This window comes from Aquila chrysaetos, chromosome 3 (assembly GCF_900496995.4).
Source record: "Aquila chrysaetos chrysaetos chromosome 3, bAquChr1.4, whole genome shotgun sequence".
NCBI classification, from domain to species: domain Eukaryota; kingdom Metazoa; phylum Chordata; class Aves; order Accipitriformes; family Accipitridae; genus Aquila; species Aquila chrysaetos.
The window spans coordinates 47,276,561-47,303,087 of NC_044006.1; the positions used below are offsets into that span (position 1 = coordinate 47,276,561).

General features: G+C 35.3%; 1 protein-coding gene across 7 annotated transcripts in view; it reads left to right on the forward strand.

Moving 5' to 3' along the window:
* The window catches only part of DGKB (diacylglycerol kinase beta), a 368,055-nt gene that overhangs the window by 211,842 nt on the left and 129,686 nt on the right, over nucleotides 1–26,527 (forward strand). For all 7 annotated transcript variants that reach the window (XM_030010154.2, XM_030010155.2, XM_041122700.1 and 4 more), the window contains one exon: nucleotides 12,389–12,453. In XM_030010154.2, coding sequence (XP_029866014.1) covers nucleotides 12,389–12,453 — 65 coding nt within the window. The remainder of the gene's footprint in view (nucleotides 1–12,388; nucleotides 12,454–26,527) is intronic.

The window sequence follows — 26,527 nt, forward strand, 5'->3', positions numbered from 1 at the left end:
ACAGGTGCTCTTTGATTTGCAAATTTATAAAAATCTAGGAGCAGCTTTCCACCTACTGCACTGTTGGTTTCTAAGGTTAAAAGTTGAAGGGTGATTTGACTATGCTTTCATTTAGACCAAAGATTTATTTAGAATTTTTGTCTCATGAAGCAAATTGAGTTATTGTTATCAAAAACCAGTGTGGTTCTCCATCTGTAAATTATGTTTATAACATAAGTATCTGGCCTGGACTTCAGAGAAACTGTCCCATTGAAGTTGTTTGCAATGGAATTTTATGGACCTGACTTTGACCATGTGCTTTGGCTGTCTCGTGAATTGATCTACAGGAGCTGAAATCACCATATCAGCAGATTTTCAAAATGACAAAGCTCTCTAGTCATGTGTTAAAATTGTGATATACATGCAAAAATATGGTTTGCCATTTCTGCATACTTACAATACTTCTCTTGCATATACATGGTTCCATATTCCATGGCTCATTTCAAACTAAAAGCATTATTTTAAGGGATACTGGCTTCAGAGAAGAAGGAAACTAAAGAATTTATTTTCTCACTCTGCTTGTTCCTGCCTCTGCACTACAGCTTGCTGCACCCTTAGTTTGATAATTTGGGGAATAACTCTGTAAACTAGAAAGTTAATTTAGGGAATTGTACCCCAGTATTTAGTGTAAACAACTTAGCCTTCTGGAAAACCTCATCTGTGTTGGAAATCCTGAGTAAATGGGACTTGTGCAAGGAGTTTTTGTGCAGATATAGAATCCTCCCAAACAATTTGAGGTTGAGAATAGGATACTGGTATAATATATTCGAAGCTACCATGAAAGCCGTAAGTTGCTAAACAACCATGACGCACTGAGCCTGTCCAGATGGTTAGGCAAAAAGCATTATGCAAGTGCACACTTGGGAGGGGGAATTTTTTTTGCTAGAAAATTTAAGGAATTTCTCAGTTCCACTCATCGTATACTTCTCTAGACTTTTTCACTAGTCTTCTGCAAACTTGGATCTATGGCATGTGAAAGGCAACAAAAACATTTCTTTAGCCCTCTCTGAAGGATCAATGCAGCACTTCTAAAACAATTTGGACATTTTTATTTCTGGGGTTCAAAATTCTGTATGTGTGAAATCATAACAAAGGGCTTTAGTGCAGTTTCCAGGGTTTCTGACCACATCAAAACCATATTTTTTATTTTGCTGTGTGATTGCTTAATAGTGAAATAGTACTACATAAACCAATAGTGAAATATAGAATTGGTAGTTTCTAAAGTTTCTAGGTGTTTTTTCCTTTTCAGCTGAAGCCAATTTTAACTGCATGTTAGTTTTGTTAAAAAAATGTTTACCGTTCTTAATTATTAGTGGCTTCAGTACAGTAAAGAACAATTTTTTGTTGTCCCTAAGATTCAACATTCTGATAATAACCTGTGACTTATTCCCTTTATACCACATAATAGAACCTCTCTGTGGAATAAATAAATATATTTAACCTCAAAGCCTTTTAATGTTCAGAGGCTACAAAAATAGGTACTGTATAACCTCTGTGTGCTGTATGCTGGGCAGATCATCTCTGTAAAATGTTCTACCTACCTAAATTATTTATTCAAAACAGCTATAGAGAAAGCTTGATCTGTTTCAGGAGGAAAATATATGTGAATCAATTTTGTAAAATTTGACTACACCTACCATAAACACACATTCATATTTGGACATATTTTAACACTTTTCCATATAACCAAATACTAAGTTCACAAAAGGCTTTTCATTCTATAAGCCATAGCATGTTTTACTATTTTTTGCAATACAGGATCTTATTCATACAGAGTATCTTTTTCAGCTCCTAAATGCTCCGTAAGGTAACATCTAGTTCCATTTTTTAGTCTCGTTTGTATTTCAGATAGGCATTACTGCAGAGCCTAGGCTTTATTTAACTTGAGAGCAACTGATGTCAGACACTGTTTATATGAACTAATTATATTAAGTTTGGGGGATAGCAGGCATATTTCAGAGAATAGTAACCCCCTATTTTTCATGGAAATATGGTCATTGGCATGTATTATGTGATTGGGTTTTGCACTTCAGGAAGGAGTGTGACTACTTACCCTGTGTATGAAGACTAGTATGCATTCACCTTTAAAGTTACAAATCAGTCTAATACCTTTATGAACAGTTTAATTTCATTCTATATCTGCAGTACCTTTTTAGATAGAGAAACCACTCTGGTGAGGGTAGACTTGGCATGAGTAACTCATGTAAATCCAGCTCATAATTCTTGGAGGGTTCTGAGTTGCTCAGTTGTTTTCAAACTACCTGTTAAATAGGTTGATCTCAGTTTGATACAAAACTCTTCTGCCATTTTCCCTGCAACTCACTCTGCTGTAAGGCAATCTGGCTCTTTTGCATTAGCTCTGAGTACTAGGGAGAACCAGGCCATGTGTAGGTACTTCCATTAGACTCTTCTACTACTTATTCAGAACCTGAAAGCCCTCAAAGGCTGTACAAATATTTAATATGCTTAAATGCCTGAAAAGAGTAGGAAACCTCTCAGTATTTCCCCACCAAGGCAGCATTACCCAGGGCCTACAAGCATGCTCTTCAGTTGCTGTTGTTGCCTTCCTACAGTTATGTCATACTTTGGCAGACCCTTAAGGTCTGAACTGGATCCCAAGTGTTTACTGGTGCAAGGATGTGGCCTAGGTAGGTAGAGGAGAAAGGAGGAAGGAAGCTTGAAGGAACCTCTGTAGAAGCCTGTGTGGGAATTAGGAAGCTTATCCACTTTTCGAAGACTGCAAACCAAGACATAGCACCAAATGATGGCAAGAACTGAAGGCCAAAGGACAAAAAATCCTTGCAACCATCACCTGTGGATAAAACAGGTGATAAACTGTGGATAAAAATGTTTGCCCTCAGTATATGGCAATTCCATGGATGTGATGTGTAGTCATTTAGAAGTTACATCAGGCATTTGGCAGTGAGGACTTGGTTTTCTTTCCATATTGGAGTATTCTACAGCTGCTCACTTAAGAAGAAGCTTATGGTGTAGGTAAGATTAAGACTGCATGAAAGATTGGCAACCTAAAATTGTGGAGAGCCATAACTCAAAAAAATAAAGACTATGCTTGAGTTAACTGTTCTTCTGGACCAACAGCATTTGAGCCTAAGCAGTCCTAAATTCCATGAGAGAAAACAGAACTTGTTCTGCCATTGATATTTTGCAACAAGCGTTTAAATAGTAGGGTACAGAAGTAAAATATATGTAGAAAAAACTAAGCAGCAAAAGCAAGGGGGAAAATTAATATAGTAATCATACAAGCAGTATTGATTGAACAGTATTGGGGGGGGGGGGGGAGTGAAATCCCAAATAAAAACAAAGGCCTCTAGGCCAGTACATTGTTGATAGGCGGATCTCACATCTGAATGTCTAGCTTTATGACCCAGGTAGATTTGGAGATGGTGGAAAGAGTAAGCTTGAGGAAGGTGGTTTTTTAGACATAACTCTTATGCTGACTACAAGGAACAAATATCTTAGTCGTCCACAGAGTCTCTGAACTCATCACTTCATCACTGGGGATACTCACTTGGAATATGCAGGCCAGTGGTATTGGCAGGGGCTCTCCTCCTGCAGGGCAGACAAGTTGTGGTGAATTTATAGGCTCAGAGAAAAAATGGGGGGTGGAATAGAAGAAAAGGGTGCTGACACTGATCCTGGAAAATGTCAGAGAGGGAAGTTCTGGAAGAAGATTCTGGGAGAAATTCCTGAAAGGGAGTGAGTTGGTGTTAGTGGTAAAAAGCTGCTCATCAAATAATGTGGAATGTGTAAGTTAACTATCCTTTTTTTAGGGCAGAAGAACCCAGAAGTTGGGTTCATTTACCACAAGTCAAATGGAGAAGATGATGAAGGTGAAGAATGTCAATGATAATGCAATCAGAAAAGGTGAACAGGGCAATCCTGAAATCTCTCCAAGGAAGATGCTTGACACAAATGAAAAACACTTTAAAAAGAAAGTCTGAATTATGAGGAGATGAAGAAAACCTGTGGCTGATAGCTGTATGTCTGCTTAGTTGGGGATAACACAGGTGAAGACAAAACCAAGAAAATAAAGTAGAAGGATTCAGAAAATATGTTGATCGATGCAACACAAGAACAAATGCAGATATTGAGCAAAAGTCAAGACAGTTGCTTTTAGGCCTATAAGAAAGAGCAAAGAGGCTATATAAAAGATGTGAGGGAGAGGATCTTAAAAAGTTTGTCGTGAATCAATGGAGAGAGTGAGCATCTGTAACTAAATAATCTAACATCTAGCCCTAATTTATGAGTATGTGGGCTTTTTTTAGTAAATTAATATTTGTTTGTCCAATAGGGAAGATAATAAATAATATTCTAATGCAAAAATTTAAATTTCAAATTGAAAACATAATGAATGAGGAAAACAGTGACCTTTTTCAATTAAGAGAAAAATATTCTTTCAGACTGTAAATCAATAAGAGATGTTTCAGTGGTTTGCATACTTATAAAAATAAATATCTGCTATGGAAACAAATGAATAACATAAATATGTATTAAAATTATACGGCTCTGTTGCCAAGGCTTTGACTAACAAGTTATGGGAAGTTGCTAAGGAGCAGTCAGGTGAACATTTATTATTTGATCCCTATCAAGCAAATGAGCATATAAAATGGGTGCTGATACAAGATTTGGCTTGAACCCCAGTGAAGATTTCTGAGGACTGCTCAAACTGTTGCATTTCAGGCATAGATTCATAAAATTAAGAAGCTAGATGTGCTCAGCTTCTTGTATGATTAATAACAAAACATTTCCAAATGACAATTCAGAACAGAAACTTGTCTACATGCCTTTTGGAAGAACCCTTCCAAAGAGCTTTGTTCTTACTGTTGAGCATACTGGGAGGTTAGAGGGATCATCCAGCAAGTTTAGCCACCTAAATTAAGGGCCTAAATTTAGCCCCTGAGAATTCTACTCTAATGCCAACTTAATCAAAGCTCAAAATGAAAATACTCAAAGGGATTTGTTTGGTGGTTTTTTTGTTTGTTTGTTTAGGTGTTTTGGTGTTTTTATTAGGACAGTGTTTGAAAACCATAAATAAGTTGAGTTTACTTTTTCAAGATAGTGCACAAGCAATTGTTCCTTATCCCAAATATACCTTTTTCTTTATCTTAAGCCTTTAGTGTGATGGAAATAATTAGTATTTTACAAAAAAAACACTTAGCAATTGATTTTGGGGGCAGAATTACTCACTTTCCTCAGAACTGCAAAAGTGCTGGGCATGAAAGACTAGGCATTCATTTCAAGCTAGACAGGCTCTTAATGTAAACTTTGTTTTTGTGCTTTTTACTGAAGATATCTGTGAGCCATTGCTGTGTGTTTCTGAAGAACAGCTAAAGCAACAGCCAATTTCATTGCATTGCATTGCTTCTATTGACTTTCAATCTGAGTTGTGTCCTTGATTGTGTTATGCTCAAGCTCATTGTGCAGAATAATTTGGGACAATTTCAACATAGTTCTCCATCAGCAGTTATCAGAAATGCTACTAAAGGTTTACCACAGAGATCTTTTTAATATACAGGATATTTAACACACTGTCTATATGGCTGTGTTGGCTAATTGCCATGTGATCACTTTTCTTCTTCTTAGTGACCACATAAACACTCAGCATGGATCTAGAAGAACCCTTCTCTAGTTACAGTAAATTTAGGATGACCAAATACAAAAAAAGGAAGATGTGCTCAGTAACAGTGTATTCTCAGCAGAGCTCATCTTACAAGGGTACATGTCCTCTGCATTGTATTGAGTCATGGGTCACAGTTTGTTTTAGTCATCTGGTCTGTTAATAACCTAACTGCCTTATCTCCCAGTCTTCTTCAATGGTCCTTGAATTTGATTAGCAACTTAAAAATATAGATACATAGAAATATAGTGTCAGGTTCTAAAAACCGAAATAGCTCCTCAAAGAAAGTCCTTGAGATACTGGTACAGAGGCTTGTCTTACAGGACTGGTCCCTACACAGCTGGGACATGTGGTCACCCTATATGAACTGGCTGATAGTAAATTCTGATGAGTCAATTTGTGTACGTGTCCACATGTTGTAGAGTTATACATGGGCAGAACATAGGGGTGGGTTTGATTTTTTTTTCACAAACACATCTTTTCCTGCAAAGTAGATTCCACTTTGTGTCTGTGTGAAACATTTCTAGTACCAAATTATGTATATATAGTGTCAGAAACTCAACAGAGATCTGACTTCACATGAAAAGGGAGAGGAAATATGCTTACATTGGAATGCCTTTTCCAAATATTTTGTTACAATTTCCATGTATACCATCCTCTGGTCTTTTCCCTATCATTTATAAATACTGTGGTTACTGATGTTTCATCCTGGGTTTAGAGATATTACCTATTTGAGTGAGTATTTAAAATATGAATTGTCACTTAGTAATACATGTACAGCTGAAATGTATTTAAACATGACCATCAGAGGTCTGGCTGTCAAGAATATCACTGACAAAATGAATAGCATTATCTTGACAACTTCTGTGTTTAAACCAGGAACACAAGTTTCTCAGTTTATTTTTTTTTTCAGATTTTTCCTTAAGAAAGTGCATTATCATTTAGTATATCTGTATCAAAAAAAGCTTGAAATCTCTTCTTGCTCTGACCTTTTCAAGCTATCACCTTTCTCAGATATACTGGCTCAGAATAGCAGTAGAAACTGAGACAACTATAGTAACTAGTATTTCACCAAAACCTAATGTATTAATGAAATTTTTTTAGAAGATCTCTTACTTTGTCTCTTGGGTTAATGCATGTAATTTAATAAAAATTACCTGGGGGTCTAATATGAAATGTCAGCTTCATTCAACCAAGGCAGGACCTGAAGCTTCTTGAATACCTTTTAGTAGACTTGGTCATTGAATGGTTCAGTACTAGCCATATTATTTGCTTATCTGACACTGTTGATTATTATGGGGTGAGAAATACTAGAACAAAGGATGAATCTGTGGTTTTTGCTTTTTGTGTATATGTGCAGAAAGTGGAATGCATAATTGTAAGGATGTTTGTTTATCTAGAAAAAAATTTTTAGTCTTAAGCCACTACAGCAAACTTTTCTTAATCTATTTTCAATTATTTTTGTTTGTACATCTGTACTATTCCACATTAATAACTGATGTGAGCTAACTGGTTGTTCAGGTTAGATTTGCATTCTGATCCAAAGATTACAGGTTGCTGAATTATCCCTTAAGCTTCCTAGCCTTGTGGATCCATTAAGCCTTAATTAAAGAAGCATCTTAGAAAAAAAAATAATCAGACCATTTATATCCAAAGAAGATGCACATTGGTCATTTGTTTGTTCACCAGCATAACAATTATTATTTAATGGAAATTTTAATCACAGTAAGCTTATAGATAGACATATATTAAATGCATTAATCTTTCTATAAGGTTATTCACAATGTATAAGGTTACTCCTCTGAAAAGACTGCTTCAGATTGCTTTCCGGTAATGCTAATACCCATTAAAAAGATGAATATATATGTGTGTAAGTCAATCATAAGGTATTAAAGAGGTGTAGCAACTTAAGCTTCTTTTCTTCTTGGCAGGTCACTTTGAGAAATGTCCTAGTTCAATTAAAATATTTTTTCCATTTCCTAGGAGTAGATTCAGATATGCTCTGTCTGTTCTCTATCTTATCTTCACTGTCAGGATTTAAAACAAACCTGAGTGAGATATAAGAAGTATAGTCCAGCTACTTCAGACTCTGAACAGGTTCAAATTAAGGGTGTATATACGTGTATATGTCTGCATATTCATCACACATATGTCTAGGTTGAATATTTGGGAGATACAGAGCTACGTTTTTTAAGAATCTGTTTACGATTTTGTAGAATTTAAGCTGGGATAAACTGCATTTTGTGTTCTTCAAACACCCGTTCCTTCATCTCAACTTTCAAAACGCTACAGTAATGAGTGGAGACCATCTAAACTAGAGAGGCATACAAAAGAGAACAAGGTGTAGTAGTTTTTTTCAGATTAGATTGGTGATATTATGAAATGAAAGTTCAGAGATATTATCATCATCTAGGCTATTGTCATGTATTGCATATGACATGTAAATGACTAAAACTGTTGTATATCTTAAAAAAGAAATGAATTATTTTAGAAGAGTAGTATACAACTCAAATATTCATATAATATTCTTAGACGCACAAAATTGTCTAGTTAGTTACTTAGTTTTGCTTTAAATGCTCTGTATTCAGCACTACTTTATGCACCAGCATTGATTTTGATGCAAAAGTGTTCTTGAAAAAATCTCCATTCTTGGATGCTTTGCTGAAAAATATTACAATGCTTTAGGTATAAAATGAGTGTAGTGAAAGGTGCTAGTTTCATATTACAGTGATCCTGTAAGACCTTCTTCCTCCTTTCTCCTTGCAACAGGCCTGACAGCATTGTGTCTCCTCAGATTATTATTATTAATAATAAAGCTCTTACAAATTTTAGGCATGTTTGTGTGTACTTATGGTGTGTTACTTTTAAAAATGGAAAATGTTTAGATTCAGGTATAGTGCTGGAAAATTGTATTTCAAGCTAGCATACATATCAATTTATTAATAAAAATTAATAAATAATGCCCACAGGTGATATTTAATTATAGACTGTCAAACGACTTTTCTGAAAAAAACTGTTCACTTGCTAGGTAATATCATGAAGCATGTGAGTTTGCTTTATTGACTCCTGGGTTTTCTCTTTTACATCAGTTTTATTATCAAATACGAAAATAATTTCTCATATTTTAGTGGCCATCCACAATATGAGGTACCATGAAAGGTCGGCATATTAAGGCAACAATACGCAAACAATATTTGAATTACCACGCATGTGGATATTGCTCTGTTTCTCAGTATAGTTAATTAGATGATTTTAATATACATTGTGACACAAAAAAGAAATTAATTCTCTATTGGTCCAACAGTTGTATGCTCTAAACAGGTTAAGCTAGATGCATCTTTTTGAAATGGCTGAATTAAGTCTGCTAAAATGAATTCTATCTCAAATGTAGCCAAAACAGCTCACAAGGAAGGACCCTCTGCTCTCCTCATCCAGAAATACAAAACTTTTAATGGTTCTTCCTCAGGATTCAGGGATGGCATCTGGTAATTCCTGCAGCTCTTAGGAGACAGAACTTGCATTCCTACCCACCCTCAAGTTCCTGTTACTTTCAATTCTTCCAGTTGTTTTTCATTCACTTATACTTGTCTGTATGCTACTACCTTAACAAATAAAAGATTACAGACATTTGAAAAACAGGAAACTCAGTGTAGTTTTTCTTTTTTTTTCTCTTTTCTTTTTTTTCCCTTAAAGCAAAGGATTATTTTGCTAACATGCAATCAGCATGGACTGGTTTCAGAGTTTCCTATAGTGTGAAGTTATGGTTGGGAAGAGGTCCCTGTGCTAGCGAATCGAAGGACTCTCTACGTTGGATTCCGTTAAGGGTTCAAAAGAACAGTTGGGCAGTATAAACTGAAGAAAGCCTTAGCAGCTCCCTTACTTATGAGCTTATCTGCATGTAGTTACTACCCTGGTTTACTGTCTCCATTAATAAAATCAGCCTTTCAACAATTTTTTTTGGAAATTGGTCTGACGTGTGCCTCTCTTGTGTTGTGCCCATCAAAATTAGCTTTGTGTATTACTTTTTTTACCTCTCAGCTCATTAAGTTAGTTGATCAGTTTTGGAGTCAGAAAATGTTCAGGCAGGGGAAAATTTTGATCAAATCAACCTTGCATGAAAACAACTGCCTGTTTGCCATCTGCAGTGGGCATTGATCCCTAGCTTGTTTGTGCCTTGCATTTGTTATGCGTGAGTAAGCACATTAGCCTTTTCATTTCATTCATTAGACAGTTAGTCCTTGATTAGTGTTTCCTAGTTTCTGTCAAATATGCTACTACTCCTTTATTCATTTTGTCTTGGGTCTGTCTTTTGCTTCAGTGTGTAGAAAATTAACAGTTAGCTACAACAGTAGTCCTTTTATTTCTTTTTCATATAGAACTGGCTAACAAATATACTTTTCTAATGTTGGCACATCTAATGTGGGATAAAATATGAATGATGGGTCTTTCTAAAGTTAACAGAGTTATTATTTTAGTTCAGCTGGCAGGCTTTGTTTAGAAGTGTGATGTCTCAGGGTTTACTGTCAGCTTTATTTCATCCGTCTCCAAGAGCTATGGGATCACCTGGATACTTGTGGATATTTGCCTTATAAAATTGCACATAAAAATAAATTTAAAGTAACGATGAGTGCAATTTGAGAATATAGCACTGAAAGTTTCAGATGACAGTTTGGATGACAGGACAGAACAAGAAGGCATTTTATGACTAACACCAGTCCATTCACTAGGGATTTCTCCTGTCATTTCCTTGTAGAACAGCAAAATGTTAAATGACAATTCCATGCTTAAAGATAACAGAAAAATAAATAAATGATGATGTGATGTGCGTAAAGCAACAAACTATGTACATCTTTAGGAACTACATAACAAGATCATGAATAAGAGTATTTCAATGAAGTCAATACATTTAGTGATGCCACTAACTGATTTTATTTGATCAGTGATCAAAAGGTTTGCTTGAAAATTCTATACTATATTACATACTTATGTACATAGAGTATGTGTAAAGTATTATGACTTTTGTATTGCCTTTTCCTTCAGAATCTTAAAAGTTTATTTAAATGTTATCAATGTATCCAAACAATTTTATCTTTGACATAGTATTAAAGTTCATACTTTTATTTTTTCAAAGTAGTCACGAGTTAGTAAACCAAACCTTGAAGGTTGGACCAGTCTGTTCTCTGGAGTATGCCCTGCTTAAGATTCTAGTAAATAAAAAACTATTTTAGACATAAAATGTTGCAGCTATGTTTGATGTTAGTGGGTACCTATATATCTGCACTAAATACTTGCTTGCTTATTTGAGATTTATATTAACATTGATTGGTTTAAATAAAAATTATTTTACACAAAATATTTTAGTCAAGTTTGGAATCAGCAATAATATAAAATCTAAGTATTTAATTTTATTTTTTCCCCCAAATGCTAATTTTCATTGTTTGAAAATCCTTTAAAATGTTGTTACATATAGACTTCATACTGAATTTAATACTTCTCTAAAATTCTTAGGTTTTGTATTTCCATAATATTTTAAGTTGGTAAATAATGTATTTTTTTCGTATATACAATAGTTGATTACAGTGATAGTTTTATTTGTAATTTTTGTCAAACTTTATTTACATGGAAACTGGAATTCATTTACATTTCCTACTAACTGAACTAACTCTTCTTGTATTTATATTCTTATATATGCAACATTTTAAGACATAATTATAAAAACACGATGCAAATGGATTTCTCTGTTTACTGTCTCCTGCAAGACTGAAGAGTTGATAGATTTCATACTCTCACACCTCATTTAATACATACATTGAAAGATGAAAAAACTTTTTACGTTCTTAATTCCCAGTTTGTAAATTTTTAATGATTAGTATGTGAAATAAATATTACATGATCTGGAGTGAGGAAAACATTATTTTCATACCTGCAAAGGAGATATAAAAGTGCTGTGAAAACTGATTCTGGAACTTCAGTTCCAAATACTCTATTTTCAGCAACTACCACCACTACAATGGTTTGATTCTTTTTTAAATTTCATACAGCTATTTTGTTTCACATACATGTTATTTAAATGTATTATTAGCATCATTTACTAAATTTTAAAATATTTTGATAAAATATATTTAGTTTAATTCACAAGTTTCTTTTTGATATTAATCCATTTTTTCCCCCCACATGATTTCACACCCTGACATAGAGTAAATGGGGCATCTCCTGGCATTTATTCCCATTTTCTACCGAATTTTGGAGAAAGCTATTGAATGGCCATATGCAAGTATCAACCTATATGCATATAAAGTAACTCTGCTGAATCTATCACTCATCTTTACTAAAGGAATAGATTTCATAGACTTTATTCAGTATTCCTACATGAAAGATCTGTATGAATGGTCTTACTGTAAACCTACACCAGATCTGGATGATACTTGCTGTACAGAAGTTGAAGACACTTTCAGTAAACACAACTATCATGTCTGATTTGTAAAAAGGAATAATGGAGACTGTAACAAGTGTAATAAATTACTAAGTTCAGAGGTATCCCACTCTTGGAACAGTGTACCTGCAAGCTTTCTAATTGATAAGAGTATTGCTCTTGTTGAAAATGACAGTTCACAAAACACCTTACAAATGATATGCCTTGTTTACAGTTTTGGTCTTCTGTTTTGCAATTTTTCTGTCATGATACATTTACGATTTACTTTTTCCTGTTAGGATGCTTCAATCGCCCACAGATTCCATATCATGAGAGAAAAACATCCAGAGAAGTTCAACAGTAGGTAAGAATCTAAAAATATTTGCATGAGAAGATTCTTTCCATGTTATTAAGGTATGTTCTGTGAGGGGTTAAATTTTGCACATCCTTTAAATTATTAATTCTTACAAAAGAGAGGAAATTGGTGCATTTTATATTAAGTGTATGCTCCCAGACTGCTTGTAGTGTAACTATTTTATATCTGGTATTTCAACTGAAATGAATAGCATTATAAATAAACTGTTCTCACATGCGAAGTGTTTGACTTGTAAGACTAGCATGGACAAGATGATGCATTGTGGTAGCTGAGGATCCCTGAATTGACACTTTGCCATTAGGCACTGAAGAACACTTATTAGACAGCTGCAGATGGTGATCCTTATGTTTCATTCCCACACGCACACTGGTACATTGACAGGGGGCTCTTCCATATATACTCTTAGTAAGGGCAAGTGAATGCCATTATACACATAAATGCTTTTATCATTAAACAGCTTTGGATACGTAAAAAAGTCAGAAATGAGACTTTGCATCTGTTCCTTGTGTTGCTTTTTGAATTTGCAATGCTATCTCAGAGCTTTTCTGGAGATTAAAAATGTTTTACAACACGTACTATAAATTCACCTTCTTTCAATATCTGGTTTGTTGAGTAGATAATATTCATAATGCTATGCTTATGTTTGTCTCTTGTTTAGGTAATTTAGCACATAAGTTGTGATGGGTAAAAGCAACATCTCAGAAACTTTAATTAACATTTAAAGGCACATGGGGAGAGAAAAGAAAGATATGAAGTTATTGGGAATAAACAGGGAATATCTAGAAATTATTATTAACACAAATGCTTTGTCATTGTGAGCCTACCCATAGACTTGCTTTAGTTTTCCATGGGGGTGACCTGGAGAGTCTTGCGTAGATGCAAATCTGCATAGACCTTCGGATGATAAAATATGCTGTTTGTGCTGCCGCCCTAAAGCTGTACAGAATTATGTTTGAATATGTTTGAATATTAACTTCTTACTGGTTTCATGTTGAAAGTACAAATTTTAGATTTAACTTTCAGAGATGGAGGCTTTTTTCTTAAATACTCTGTTTAGCACCTATGCAATGACATACTATGAACCCAAGTGTGTGTTTCTTTTTAAGTTCCACAGTAAACATTTATTTTCTATGACCTCCTCTTCCTACCTCCGATGCTTCTCATTCTGAAAGAATTATACTATGAAAAGATCTGAACTCAAGCCTGATCTGTGCATCCCAATGTATTACACTCATTCAGCAGGACTAGAGATATTGGACATTTAGCAAATGCAGGTATTCTAAGCCCTGAAGATGAAGCTAGTTTATCAGTGGTCTTTCTGCATATTTTCAGCAGTTGGCAATTATAATTTATAAAAAGCTCAGCTAATAACATGAGTTTCAGATCAGATTTCATGTCACAATAAATCATATGCCATTAATAACATCTGCTAGCAGACTCACCTTGAAATTCATCTATATTTTAAGGAACCTGATGTTTCTAACATTATCTTAAGGAAATTAATTACAAAAATATATAGTTCCAGTCCCTACGTGCTTTGGTACTGTGATATTGAAAGAACTTCAAAAAAGCAATGATTCTCTGGGTATTGAAAGACTATTAAGAAAGATTATGCATTTCTAAAAAAGAATGTGAAGACTTAAGCGAAGTATTGTAATAGCAACTGATGTTTTAAAATGTTTCTTCTTTTGTGTAGTGAGAAAAAAGTGTGAATTTCTATTTTTGTTGAACAGAATTTCCCAAATGATGTTAGTTCACAAATAGTTTGTTCCACTAACAGTTACTTGCATGTGGCAGCACTCCATAATATGTTGCAGCAGTGTTTTCCTGCAGTGTGTGAAAATAAAACCCTTTTTTAGATGTCTGCTAAACCACAAGACTTAATTCACCTGAGTGTGGAATTTTCTGTGCAATCTAAATGATTTAGGGTCAGCAAGTCCAACTGAAGTCAGATTCATAGTGGACTCCATAGTTAATAGCACTTACTCATTTGAAAATCCTACAATACTCCTTTGAAAATCCTACACTGTCACATGTGAATATCTCTCATGATTTAAAAAATTAATTATTTTGTGGTTTTATGTTAGTTTTCTCTTGCCTGATTTTCCAAGGTTTTGAGCTCCCACAGCTATCATTCAGTTTTGTAAAGCAGGTCCTTGCACTGAGGTTCTAGTCTGAAAATGAACTTGTAAAAAATTTCCTCACCAAAGAGAAACCTTAGGTTTATACTGTGTGCAGAGGTCTTTTGAAACCTAAGGGTGTTGTATTTGCTTCAGTGAAGTAAGTTAGGTTAAATTTGGGGTTGGAGAATCTTTTGCTTTAAATCCTGGTAATGAACCTCAAATTCCTAAGGGCGTTGCTTGACACTGGTCCCAAGTTTCGTATGTAAATAGAGCATACCAATAGGGAAACTCCTGAAGCATTGTACTTGTGTGTGAAAGCAGAATCTTTCTGTACTTATTTACCTTCTCAAAATGAAGATGAGAGCGTATGACAAGGCTTAGAAGGACTTTTTAATGACTACTAGCCAATATTGTAGAATGCTTTGGAAGTAGGTGACTAATTATTAGGAACTCCAATGCATTATGAAACAGTGCAGTGTTCATAGATTTTGGACACAAAGACTTAGTATTACTGACCTAATAAAAATAGAAAGAAATAAATTAAGGTGTGGATTTCTAAACTGCCTAGAGATACTTGGACATTTAGGTCTTTGGAAAATCTAAGATAAAGTATGTGTAAATACTCATGAATTAAAAATCCAAATTATCTGTTGTTTCTTAAATCTTCAAATAACTTAGCAGCTACCTTGTGACATTTCCTTTCAATGAAGCACCTGTTTGTTTCAGTTTCTTATTAAATTGAAATCAAGTCCCTTTGTCAAAAAGGTCTTCTGTGTTCAGAAGCTTAAATTTTACTCAAAAATGCTTAATACATGCCTTAGTCACTTGAAAAGGTTATACTTGTAAGCTGCAATATGGAATGGCTCCATATTGTTTTCCAAATAAGGCTCAGTATAAATGTGTAACTGATTTTAAAATATTCATTACTTGTTCCTAAAAATGGATGTGCAAGGGAAGAATTTTTCTTCTGGTGATGGTCAAATAGAAAAGAATGGAAGTGAGAACACAGTAGCATCCCCACCTCTGTCAAAAGAATGAATCCTAATATGCCATTTTAAGTAATCGTCTCTTATGATCATTAGCACACATTATCAGAAACCAGTACTGACATTGCATTAAGATTTAAATGTGTTCATAAACCCCAGAATCTCAGTTGTCACATTACCCATTCTACAGGTCTGAAGCGCTGAGAACCCTGTGCTTGAGAAAGCAGAGTTCACTTCCCAGCATCACCTGCTTAAGACTAGGGTCAGATTTTCTGATTTCAGTGTGGAAGGGCTGAGTTAGCCCCAGGGGGGGAGAAAACTTGCAAAAGACAGCATTTCAAGTAACAGTATCATTAAACTAGGACATACTGTTGAAATAACGATTCAGTTAGGCCAAAATGCCCTGCAGGGAGATCTGTGTAAACATCATAGACTCAATGCTGGGAATAACAGATGTATGAGTTATGTGACTGGAATATACACAGGGAAACAAAGAATACATTCAAGAAAAAACAATTCAAGTTGATATTAACTATTCTAAAATAATATTCAGTTAAATTAAGCATGCTAATTTGACTCTCTGGCACCCTGTAGCATAAAAGATATTTCTTAGTCTCAGTAAACTAAATTAGGATTTATAAATTGCATTTACAGTCTTAAGTACATCACCTTTGAGATTTTCAACCATCAATCTATTTTCATCTTTTATGAAGAAGAAGTCCTAAAGCAGAAAAAGTTCCTGTTCCTAGTAGCTCAATTTGTATCATGTTCCTGACCATGTACTTTTGAGATTCCCTCTCAACTTGCTTAATTATGCTTTTATTATGTGCCAGTATCTACACACTTAATCGCTAAGGAAGTTTTTAAGTACTAGAAAGTACTGATTTACTTTGTGGAAGTGATCTCCAGGAGAATAAATGTTCTGCTAATGAATAGGAGTGAAGGAAGTTACGCTTTTGTTTTGACCTACATGTTATGTGACACTGGTTTAATCTGGAAAGGCCACAGAAAGAAAAGGTGGGAGAAATGGCAGGTAAATGAATCTTTAGCAAGTTCTTCAATGTGTCCCAACTTGAGTACTGCACTATACAATGTAATTATCATAGTACCATATCTTGGCTGACCTCAACAAAAAAAAGAAAAAATCCTGTGGTGCAAACATTGTTACTGTATTCAAAAGCTTTATCATAAAAGATTTCTAATCCAGCCTGGCAGCAAAGAAACCAGAAAAAAGTTATTCCAGTTGAATATTGGAGATTCCCAAAATCACTTGCTGTTGAAAGCAAGCCAAGTACTAGTTCCAGTTTGGTGACTGAGATTAAAAAAATCAGTGTAAACTTTCTCCTTTTTTTGCATACAGCAACCTCAGTTTAAAAGCAAAATCATTTGTCACAGGCTGAATAAAATACTCCATTCTCAGATGTGCTTAGCCTTTGTTTTAAAGTTGGCTCATTTTAGCTTTGAATTGAAAAGTCAAAATGTTTCATTTTGAATAGAACAAAACTATTTTGATATTTTCATTATTCTTCCAGTTTTTCAGCTTAAGTGATGGAGTCTCTTGGGTTGAATCATAACTGCATATTTGCAGTGAATATACTAATCATCAACACAAAATTCCTAACTTGAATTGCAGACGTTTCAGTTTCTTTCCTTCAACCTCTCCTCCCTTCCTGGTTGTGACTGAGCTGAAAACACTTAAAAAGAAGACACAGTCCCCATAGAGAGACCAGATTGCAGACATCTGTTACCTGTCCCATTGAACCCACAGGTTTCTTTTCATAAAAGGATAAGACTCCAGGGAACAATACCTCTGAACTCAGGCAGTATTACTGCAACTGTAGTCATGAGAAGAAGCAACACAAGGCAAAAATATTTATGATAGAGTGTGAAATATTTTCACGTGAGCAAGAGATGTCTTGCAGTTAAACAACCTACTCTGCCTAGCTCTTGGTTATAATGTTTATAGACAGAAAGAAAATAAAAAATCAGCATGTTCTTTTGTCAGACTTCAAACATGTAATAGCTCATCTTTAGAAAAAATGCCTGAAGTGTATAATGCGTGCTTGAGTTTCCTGAGCTGGGGTGAAAGGAGATAGTTGAGTAGAATGCTGATTCAGCCTACCTATGTCTGTTGTCTACAGAGCAAAATGACAGCAGTCTGCATTTGCAGTATCTGTATCTCTCCGTGATACAAGATTTCATATTTTTATCATTTCTCTAGAAAGTGCTAATGGGCTGAAGCCCTCTGCTTGAGAGACTTCTCACTCTCTTAAACATTGTTCTGTAGTGGCTGTCTGGGAGGCTGGTGCGGTTGGGGAACCTTAGGTTCAGACTTATGAGGACTAGAGGCAGTGTGCTATATAAAATATATTTTAAGTAGACGTCCCTAAGTCCTGAGCATCCCCTGTGATTTCAAAGTACATGTCTGAAAGCAGTGTGCTGTATCAGACCCTAAGCGGAGCGATGAATTTATGTTTGTATTCTCAGGGTCCTCAGCTGTCAAATTCACTACTACAGGACTAAAATGGGGTCACGTTTTGTACTGTTATAATGGTAAGGGCTATCTGTTTATTGGGCACTTCCATTGGAGGGGGTTGTTGTGAAACACCTGCCATTCTGCACTTTTAAAAACAAGCAAATAACTGAAATATTTGCTATTAATATTGACAAGATATGGGAATATTTTTTCCTTTAAGGAAAGTGATGTGTTTTAAAGATATGTAATGATACCCAGTTGTTAAAGAAACAGTTGCTTTAGAAATTGTCAAGTAAAATGTATAGCCGTGTCAAAGAGTGAAAATCATTGCTTTGTCTAGGAGAAAGTATTGTTTAACATGGTGCACAATCATATAGAGGGATTGGCCCACCATGCATTGTGCAAGTAACAAACTGTTGATTCACAACAGGTCTATCCATATGCTATAGGCCAAGGTCAATAAAATCTAATTTTCTTCAGCTGATGTCAGGCTGATAAAGGAATTTATTGCAGGTGACGTTTCACTCAGAGTAGGTCATTGAACCTTCTCTATGGATTGAAGTGCCTTTTGGATGTTCTACACATTCTTTAGTTAATTAAAACTACTGCCTTTTATTACAGTACGTTAAAGGCAAACTTATCTATATAGGAATTAAATCTCAGTCTCTTCCACTGTTTAGTCACACCATTTGAAATAACAATTAATAACACAATGGTAGAAAAAGGTTTCTGAGTACTTTCATTTGTAGTAAATTCACATGTGAAGGGAGTCTATAACAGGTACAAGAAACACTGTAACAAAACTACTAAACTACAGCTTGCTGTTTGTTGCTTGCTGATGAAGTATAGTCAAGTATTTCTATACAAGTGAATAAGGTTATTTTCCCTGATTTTCATGAGCACACACTAATTAAAATGCATTATAATACTATTGTTTTTTATCAAATATTGCTTGCTTTTTTTGGAGGTGGAGTTATAATCAGAACTAGTGAATACTAGCAGTGTAAATTTGCAGCTGATTTTCAAACTTCATTTTGGATCAATTAATCTTCAAATCTCTGAAGTAAATGGCAAATCTTTACATAAGTTTCATGTGGATATATTTCATGTTTACAACAGGTGTTGGGCTCTATAAACAGTTAAGCAGCAGCCATTTTTAATATATATCACAAAACCAACAAAACCCTCTTTCAAAATGCAGTCAAAGTTGCTAAGTGGCCACAGCGCACTTACATAAAATATTATTGACAATATCCAAGCCATTAAAAGCAATGAAATGAATTGTTAAGGAATAAATTTTACACTTCCTATTTAATAAACATAAACACATTATTCTTTAGTACAAAGAAATTAAAATTTAATCACAACTTGAAAACCTTTACTCTGAACTGTGGGTGCTTTATGGGGCTTTTTTTAAAATCCTTTAATTCCAGTAATTAAGCCCCTATTTTTAGAGAATGTTGTTATCCAGGCATATACTACAGTACCCATAGATAATGAGGAGAGCCCAAATACTCCTTTAGTACAGCATAGACTGACACGATATACAGCATGTGCTTTTACTTGCCTTGTGCTTTAAGTCGCGAGAAATTGGGTCCTAGATTTGCTTCAGATCCAGAATCTTACAACTAATATACACCAGGCTTCCAACTCTACACTCTGAAATTTGAAATTAGTTTGTGTCATATTAGAGAGACTTAGGTAATTGGGGGGTGGGAGGTGGGGGGGAAATTTAGCCAATCCTCCTAACCCTATTTTACTACTACTGTTCAAAATTAATTTTTAAGATTACCTAAAAAGTAATCCTTTCAATGAATATGCCAGCCCCTGATTAAATAGCCTATAGTTCTTATCTTTGCTAATTATATAACTGAAGTGATTTTAAGTACTTAATGTATCTAATAAAGAGCCTGTGTCACCATCTCCATCGCTTCAGATAACATTTTCCATTTTCCTCTTTATTCTGTTTGAATGTAGTTTGCCTGGCTCATGTCGATGTATTTTCATGTAAATGATCAGACTGCTTTCTGATCTGATTTCAAGTCTCTTATTTTTATTGCAATGGGTTGCATAGCCCTTTCTAAGAAATGTGCAAAGCTAGAAGTATTTCCAAACTTATACTACATTATAAAGTATAATTTGTGTATCTTACAAAATACAATCAATCCTGTGGATATCCCTCAGGTAAAGTTCTTATTGACTTCTGATGTATATCTTCATTTTATTAACATAGGATATATTCTTCCAAAGAAAATATTTTGAAAATACTGGTTTTTTTAATAACATAGAGCAATTCATGTAATGCATTTGTATCTAAATTGTATGATAGATGTAGTTGTATGATAGTACCTATTGTTATAATTGCATTGTTGCTAACATTGCCTTCAGAGTAATTTGGGGGTTTAGTTTTACTTGTAAAATAATAACTGCTGCTTCTTTTTATTTCACCTGTTAAGAACATAAGTATATAATCAAAATTGAGAAGTATTTATCTTAGTATTGAATCTCTTTAACATTGATGTACCCAAATGATATTTTCTATTTTTATTTTTATATTTAATTGCATTTTATTTTTATATGTATTTTTATTTTCATATTTTGTATTATATACTTATACCCCAAATATGGATTTTTCAGTATCTTTGTGTATGTATGTGTGTGTGTGTTTGTGAAATTGCTACACATTTTTAAATAGATTATCAAAAAAAAGTACAAAACAAAAAACATCACCAGAGAAATATATTGGCTTACTTAGTAATTTAAAGGGAATGGCTGTTGCTCATTCTGATATATGGCACTACTACTATTGAAGCCAGGTTTAGCTAAAAGATAAAAGTAGCTTAAAGTCATATTGCCTGGCTTTCCCTCACTGCACTTCAGTCTGCCTAACAGGAGATCTAATGTGTTTTGGGAATACTGTTTTGGTCATTGTCGTGGTTTAACCCCAGCCAGCAACTAAGCACCACGCAGCCGCTCACTCACTCCCCCCCCACCCAGTGGGATGGGGGAGAAAATCGGGAAAAAGAAGCAAAACCCACGGGTTGAGATAAGAACAGTTTAATAGAACAGAAAAGAAGAAACGGATAATGATAATGATAACACTAATAAAATGACAACAGCAATAATGAAAGGATTGGAATGTACAAATGATGCGCAGTGCAATTGCTCACCACCCGCCGACCGGCACCCAGCTAGTCCCCCGAGCGGCGATTCCCCGCCCCCACTTCCCAGTTCCTATACTAGATGGGACGTCATATGGTATGGAATACCCTGTTGGCCAGTTTGGGTCAGGTGCCCTGGCTGTGTCCTGTGCCAACTTCTTGTGCCCCTCCAGCTTTCTCGCTGGCTGGGCATGAGAAGCTGAAAAATCCTTGACATTAGTCTAAACACTACTAGCAGCAACTGAAAACATCAGTGTTATCAACATTCTTCTCATACTGAACTCAAAACATAGCACCGTACCAGCTACTAGGAAGACAGTTAACTCTATCCCAGCTGAAACTAGGACAGTCATTTTCATATTTTGAGACTAAATCACATAATTTCTTATGTTCTTGCCCTTCCTAAGACAAGCTTACTCATATTAGGATATTTCCGTGTACTGGCATGGCACTGAAAGAATACCTCTCTGGCTTCTTTTGTAACTATATTGCTGAATGATTGGCGACTATTGATTTACATCTGCTTCCGAAGTAGAAGATTAACGGATGTTCATTTGCCACCTCACCATTGCTCTGGGCACTAGTATCCTACTTTCAGCTTTTTCCTTTGTCAGACAGAGAAATTGATGGAATTTGAAAAATGTTGCTAGCCTGCTCCAACAAAAATTGTTCGTGTTTATTTAGGACTCTACTCTGCACTTCGGAAGATATACTTTATATGTATGTTACCTGTCTCTGTTGAGTGCTCTCTAATATTCAGCTCTGGTTTGGATAAAAGGGTTTGGATCAACAAGGTATGTGGCAGATTGTTGGCTAAAGGATCAGGATCCCCCCCTCTTCCAACTCAAGAGGCCCAGGAGGACTCTCTGGGGAAACTATCAAGACAGGACACAAGACAGGCAAAGAAACATGTGGGGAACAATATAATTTTCATATTGTTTCTCAAAGTTTCAATTAACAGTAATTACAGAATTCTGAATTCATTTACTGATCAGTGATTTCAAGGATGAGCTGGATGCTTGTGGTATGTTTGTATGTCATGGAATAAAATGGATCACAATAGAAAAAGCAGAAAATCATTGAACATAAAAAATGTTACCTAGTAATTACTTGGAATTTACTAAGCTTGGAAAGTTTTCAAATTACATCCAGTTTTAATGCCTGGAAGTGTGTTTAGATATGCCAACAATTAATATTGTTCCTTAGCTTGAGAAATTAATACAGTATTTTAACATCATGTTGAATTTACATTAAATTGTTTTCCTGATGTGCCTAAAATTCAGGACCAGGGTATCGTCTGAATCCACATGACATAGGTAGATTTGGTAAAAGCTGCTTAAGATTTTGATTTAGTAGTTAGAGGAAGAGGCTGTCTGTTAGATTTGCCATTTTTGTTCAAATTAGACTTAGGGAACAGCTGCAAGTAATATGGTTTCCTGGTTCTTGAGAACCTTTCAGTTATGCTGTTTTTAATAAAGATTTGTCCATATGAGGAACAGCAAGGTCTGTTAACCTTTCTTGTAGCATGCTATTTCTGAGCCAATTATGAAGATGTCTAAAGGCATCGAATGCTCTTTGGAACAGTAGCTTGTGATTTGGGAGTATAATGGCCAACTGAAGAACTTTCTCTGTGGTTAGAGTATTTGTGCTCACAATATATTAAAAACAAGGGCAGCATTGATTTTTTTATGAGCTGAAATAATTCTTGGATTTTTTTCTTTTAGTTATGGTGATATATTAATAACTACAGTAGCAGCAGAAGTAGCAGAAGATTCTTAAGTGATTTGGAGTTTGATAGTAAAGCCTTGAAGGCTGTGTTAAGCTGTCAATCTAGTTCTTTATCAAGATTTTGTTGATGTTCAAAGAGAGAAAAAAAGCCTGTTAATCAAAGAAATATGTTCTTGCTGGTATGAGACAGCTGACAACTCACTCTGAATGAAATCTTCAATATGTTTAGCTGCTTTGATTTTATAGAGAATTGCAGTGTACATGTTCTGTCAAAGTGATTTGGGAACGTAAATTTAATTGTCAAATTGTTGTGGACTTTTAGAAATTAAACCTGAGTGGATTGACCTAACTAAGTAGGGCTTGTGCTTCAAAAAAAACCTTGCAGTAGCGAAGCTGCACAGCAGCCATGCCACTGCAGCCATGGGACTATTTTTATACTGGCTTCATAGTGAGGGTAGTCAGCCAGGAAGAGGGAGACTGGGGTTCAGTTTCCCCTTCTGACAAGGAGCAATCAGATGCACTCTCTTACTTGAAAAGTGTTTTAATCACTAAACAACCAAATAGCAGCTGGACTACAATGCAAATACAAATGCCATAGTTGACAACTGTGGCAGAAACACAGAAAACAAGTAAGCAGGTGGGAATTTGACTCTCTCACCAGGTTGCCACAGTGTTAACCCTGCGAAGAGGCATTTTTGTGTTATTGAAAATCCAGTGAAAAACTGAGGTTTTTTTAATTATGTTGCTTAAATTACTAACAATATTTATCCACTACTTTATTCACACGAGCAAAATATATATCATGGAAACTGGACACACCTGCTACAAAGACGATGGTTTATGTGTAGTGTACTAGTGTCTGCATACCCGAATGAGAGATTCTCAACTGCTTTTGTTAAATCTAGAATAAGAAAGCATAGACACTAATCTAAAGTATTTGTGATCTGGCATATTTCATAAGTGCACACAGTAGTCTTCCTTCTGTATACCAAAGCTCTTTTGACATCACCTACAATGCCCAAAGACAGTAAAATTGTAGGAAAAAGGTATATAGGCATGATGCAGAACAGTCCCTCTTGGAGAGACATATCAGTCAGACACAGCAAGCACGGCCAGAAAGAGAAATACTTAGACTTACAGAAAGAAGATGCCTGTTAGGGCTACTCTGAACCTTCTCTGACTCTGCCAGTTTCTGAAAATTGTTCATGGACAGTCACAGCTGACCTGCGTAATGAACTGCAAGTCTACTTCTAAGCCGGATGGCACTGCAAGGTCTGCATGGAGCACAAGACCACATGTTCTTCTGGGGTTTAGAGTAGATTTAGACTACCACAAGCACAAGGTGATACCATTGTGGCTGTCTTGCTTGTACTTCCAGAGCCATCTCAGTGAGCGCTAGCTCTGCAGTCCTGGAAGCATGCTCCATTACAAAGTGGAGATGTGGCTGAAGTATGGGATAAAATGTGTGCAGTGGTTGAGTACACTGGATCACCAGCTAGTGGTCACTAGTCTCCCACATTATACCAGCTTCTTGATCTTTACCAAATGTTTTTTAGCTGTCTCAAGTGAAGGAAGTCTTTGAGATTACACCTTAACTTAGAAATTTGTTCTTGCTAAAAGGCAAACTCGTTTTTTGCCTACGTTTTCCTTCCTCTGGCATCTTATGACTTCTCTTGTTTCTCTTTCCACTTTTGACTCCTTTTTTCCTTGCCTTTCTTGACTTTACTTTGTTCCTTCACCTTACAAAATAATCAAGGATACAGATTTCAACAAAACTATACTCTTGGTTAAGAAGGATTTCAATTTTTATTATAAAGCTAAATTAAGAGCTGCTTAATGCTCATGGTTTAGTGTTTTAATAAAAAGGGAAATGGAGAAGCTGACAGAGCAAGAGGGAAGTGCTTTTCAGCCATGTCTCTTACTTCAAGTCTTAAGTGTTGCTTTGTTTGGTCTATTTATTATTTTTCTGATGTCTTTATTATATCATGTCTATGTTTTTCATAACATTTTTCTTCTCTATGAAATTATAAGATGGTGTGCAGCTGCATGTGGCGTATGCTTTAGCAGAATGCTCTTTGACAATGTAAAGTTAAGCAATCAAACCATAAGTATGCCCATTTAGTGCCCTGAACTGGCAGCACTCTAAAACTGTAGCCTGGAAGAAGACATACTCAGTTTCTGTGCCAATACAGTGCAAAGTCTGAGAGCACTTCTAGAGATGCAGTCTTTTTTTAAAGCATATAGAAATGAAAGCTCAATGCATCCTGTAAAAAATGGAAAAGTGACATTAAGGTTTAGAGAAGTGTTCCTTCCACACTAAGTCTGTTCAGAAGTATGAGGCAAAGTATCAATGCCACTGCAGACTAAATAACTGCTATACTATTTTTCTAGAATTAATCACTTTTATGCTTTTTTGAGAGGACTCTGAAATACATAACTGTGAATATTATCTTGTTCTATTATCCAAGAATTTAGATTTGGGAATAAGCCCAAACTTGTTGGAAAATAAATAGTTTTAGTAGATTAGCCAGTATTTCACTGAAATCCTGATCTATCTGAACTTTCATATTTTTCACCTTTTATTACAAGGCATGCTTTTGATCTTCACATCTCTAAGTTAAAAAAATGCAGAGAGCTAAGGTTTATCATAAAAACATTGACTTTATGGTTTGTTTCATTAACTCAAGTACTGCCTTATGCATTAAAATTAAGTAATCTTCCAATATTTCAGACTGATTATCTTATTTTACAGAATACTGGTAATGTCCCATGTATAATGTCACAGAATATTGGACATTTTTGATGGCTGGATATACCTTACCCACAAGCCACAGGAGGTGAACATTTAACCATATTAGATAATACTTAAGGAAAATCAGTATCTTTATAATTCTTTACCTTATGAAATTCTGGATTGCCTATGAAGGCAAAGTATTCTGCTTTCTGGAAGAAGGAAAAAATACGTAGCTAGTAAAGCTTCCTCAGATGATAGTGCTGGGCAGGAAATAGTTTCCCTGATGTGAGAAAGCTAATTTGTATAAAAAAATCAGAACCTGCCTCAGTAGCAGAAAGGGAGCTTTGCCTCTCACACGGTTGCTGCTCTCCTAAGAGCTGCAGTGCTTGCTTGAAATGAGAGAGTCCCAGCTTCAACACCCTGGTAAAGACTCACCTTCTCCCTCTGTGCTGCTCTAACTAAAGTACAAGTTGCCTTATAAGAGAAGGCTGGGGGGTTGGTTTGTTTGTTTGTTTGTTAAGTCTACAGTGGTGAATGTTTATTTATACGAAGTAGAGCACCTGGAATGCTTGAAACTGGTAGTTACAGTGTAGGTCCATCCAAGGGACTTCTTCATTCTGCTATCCTGCTGCCAGGGTGAAAACTCCAGCAGGTAACACTGAAAACTGTGGCTAGAATTGCAAAGGTAAGAGCACTTGCCTGGATGTTGGAGATTAAGTTCAAGCCTTTAGTGCAAATATGGTATACACAACTGTGTCGCCTAAATTCCAGGTGTTGTACATTGACTCACCAGAGATAGTTAATAATGGGTAGCTAAGTCTGTTTTTATATGTAGCTTTAAGCTGATCTTCCAT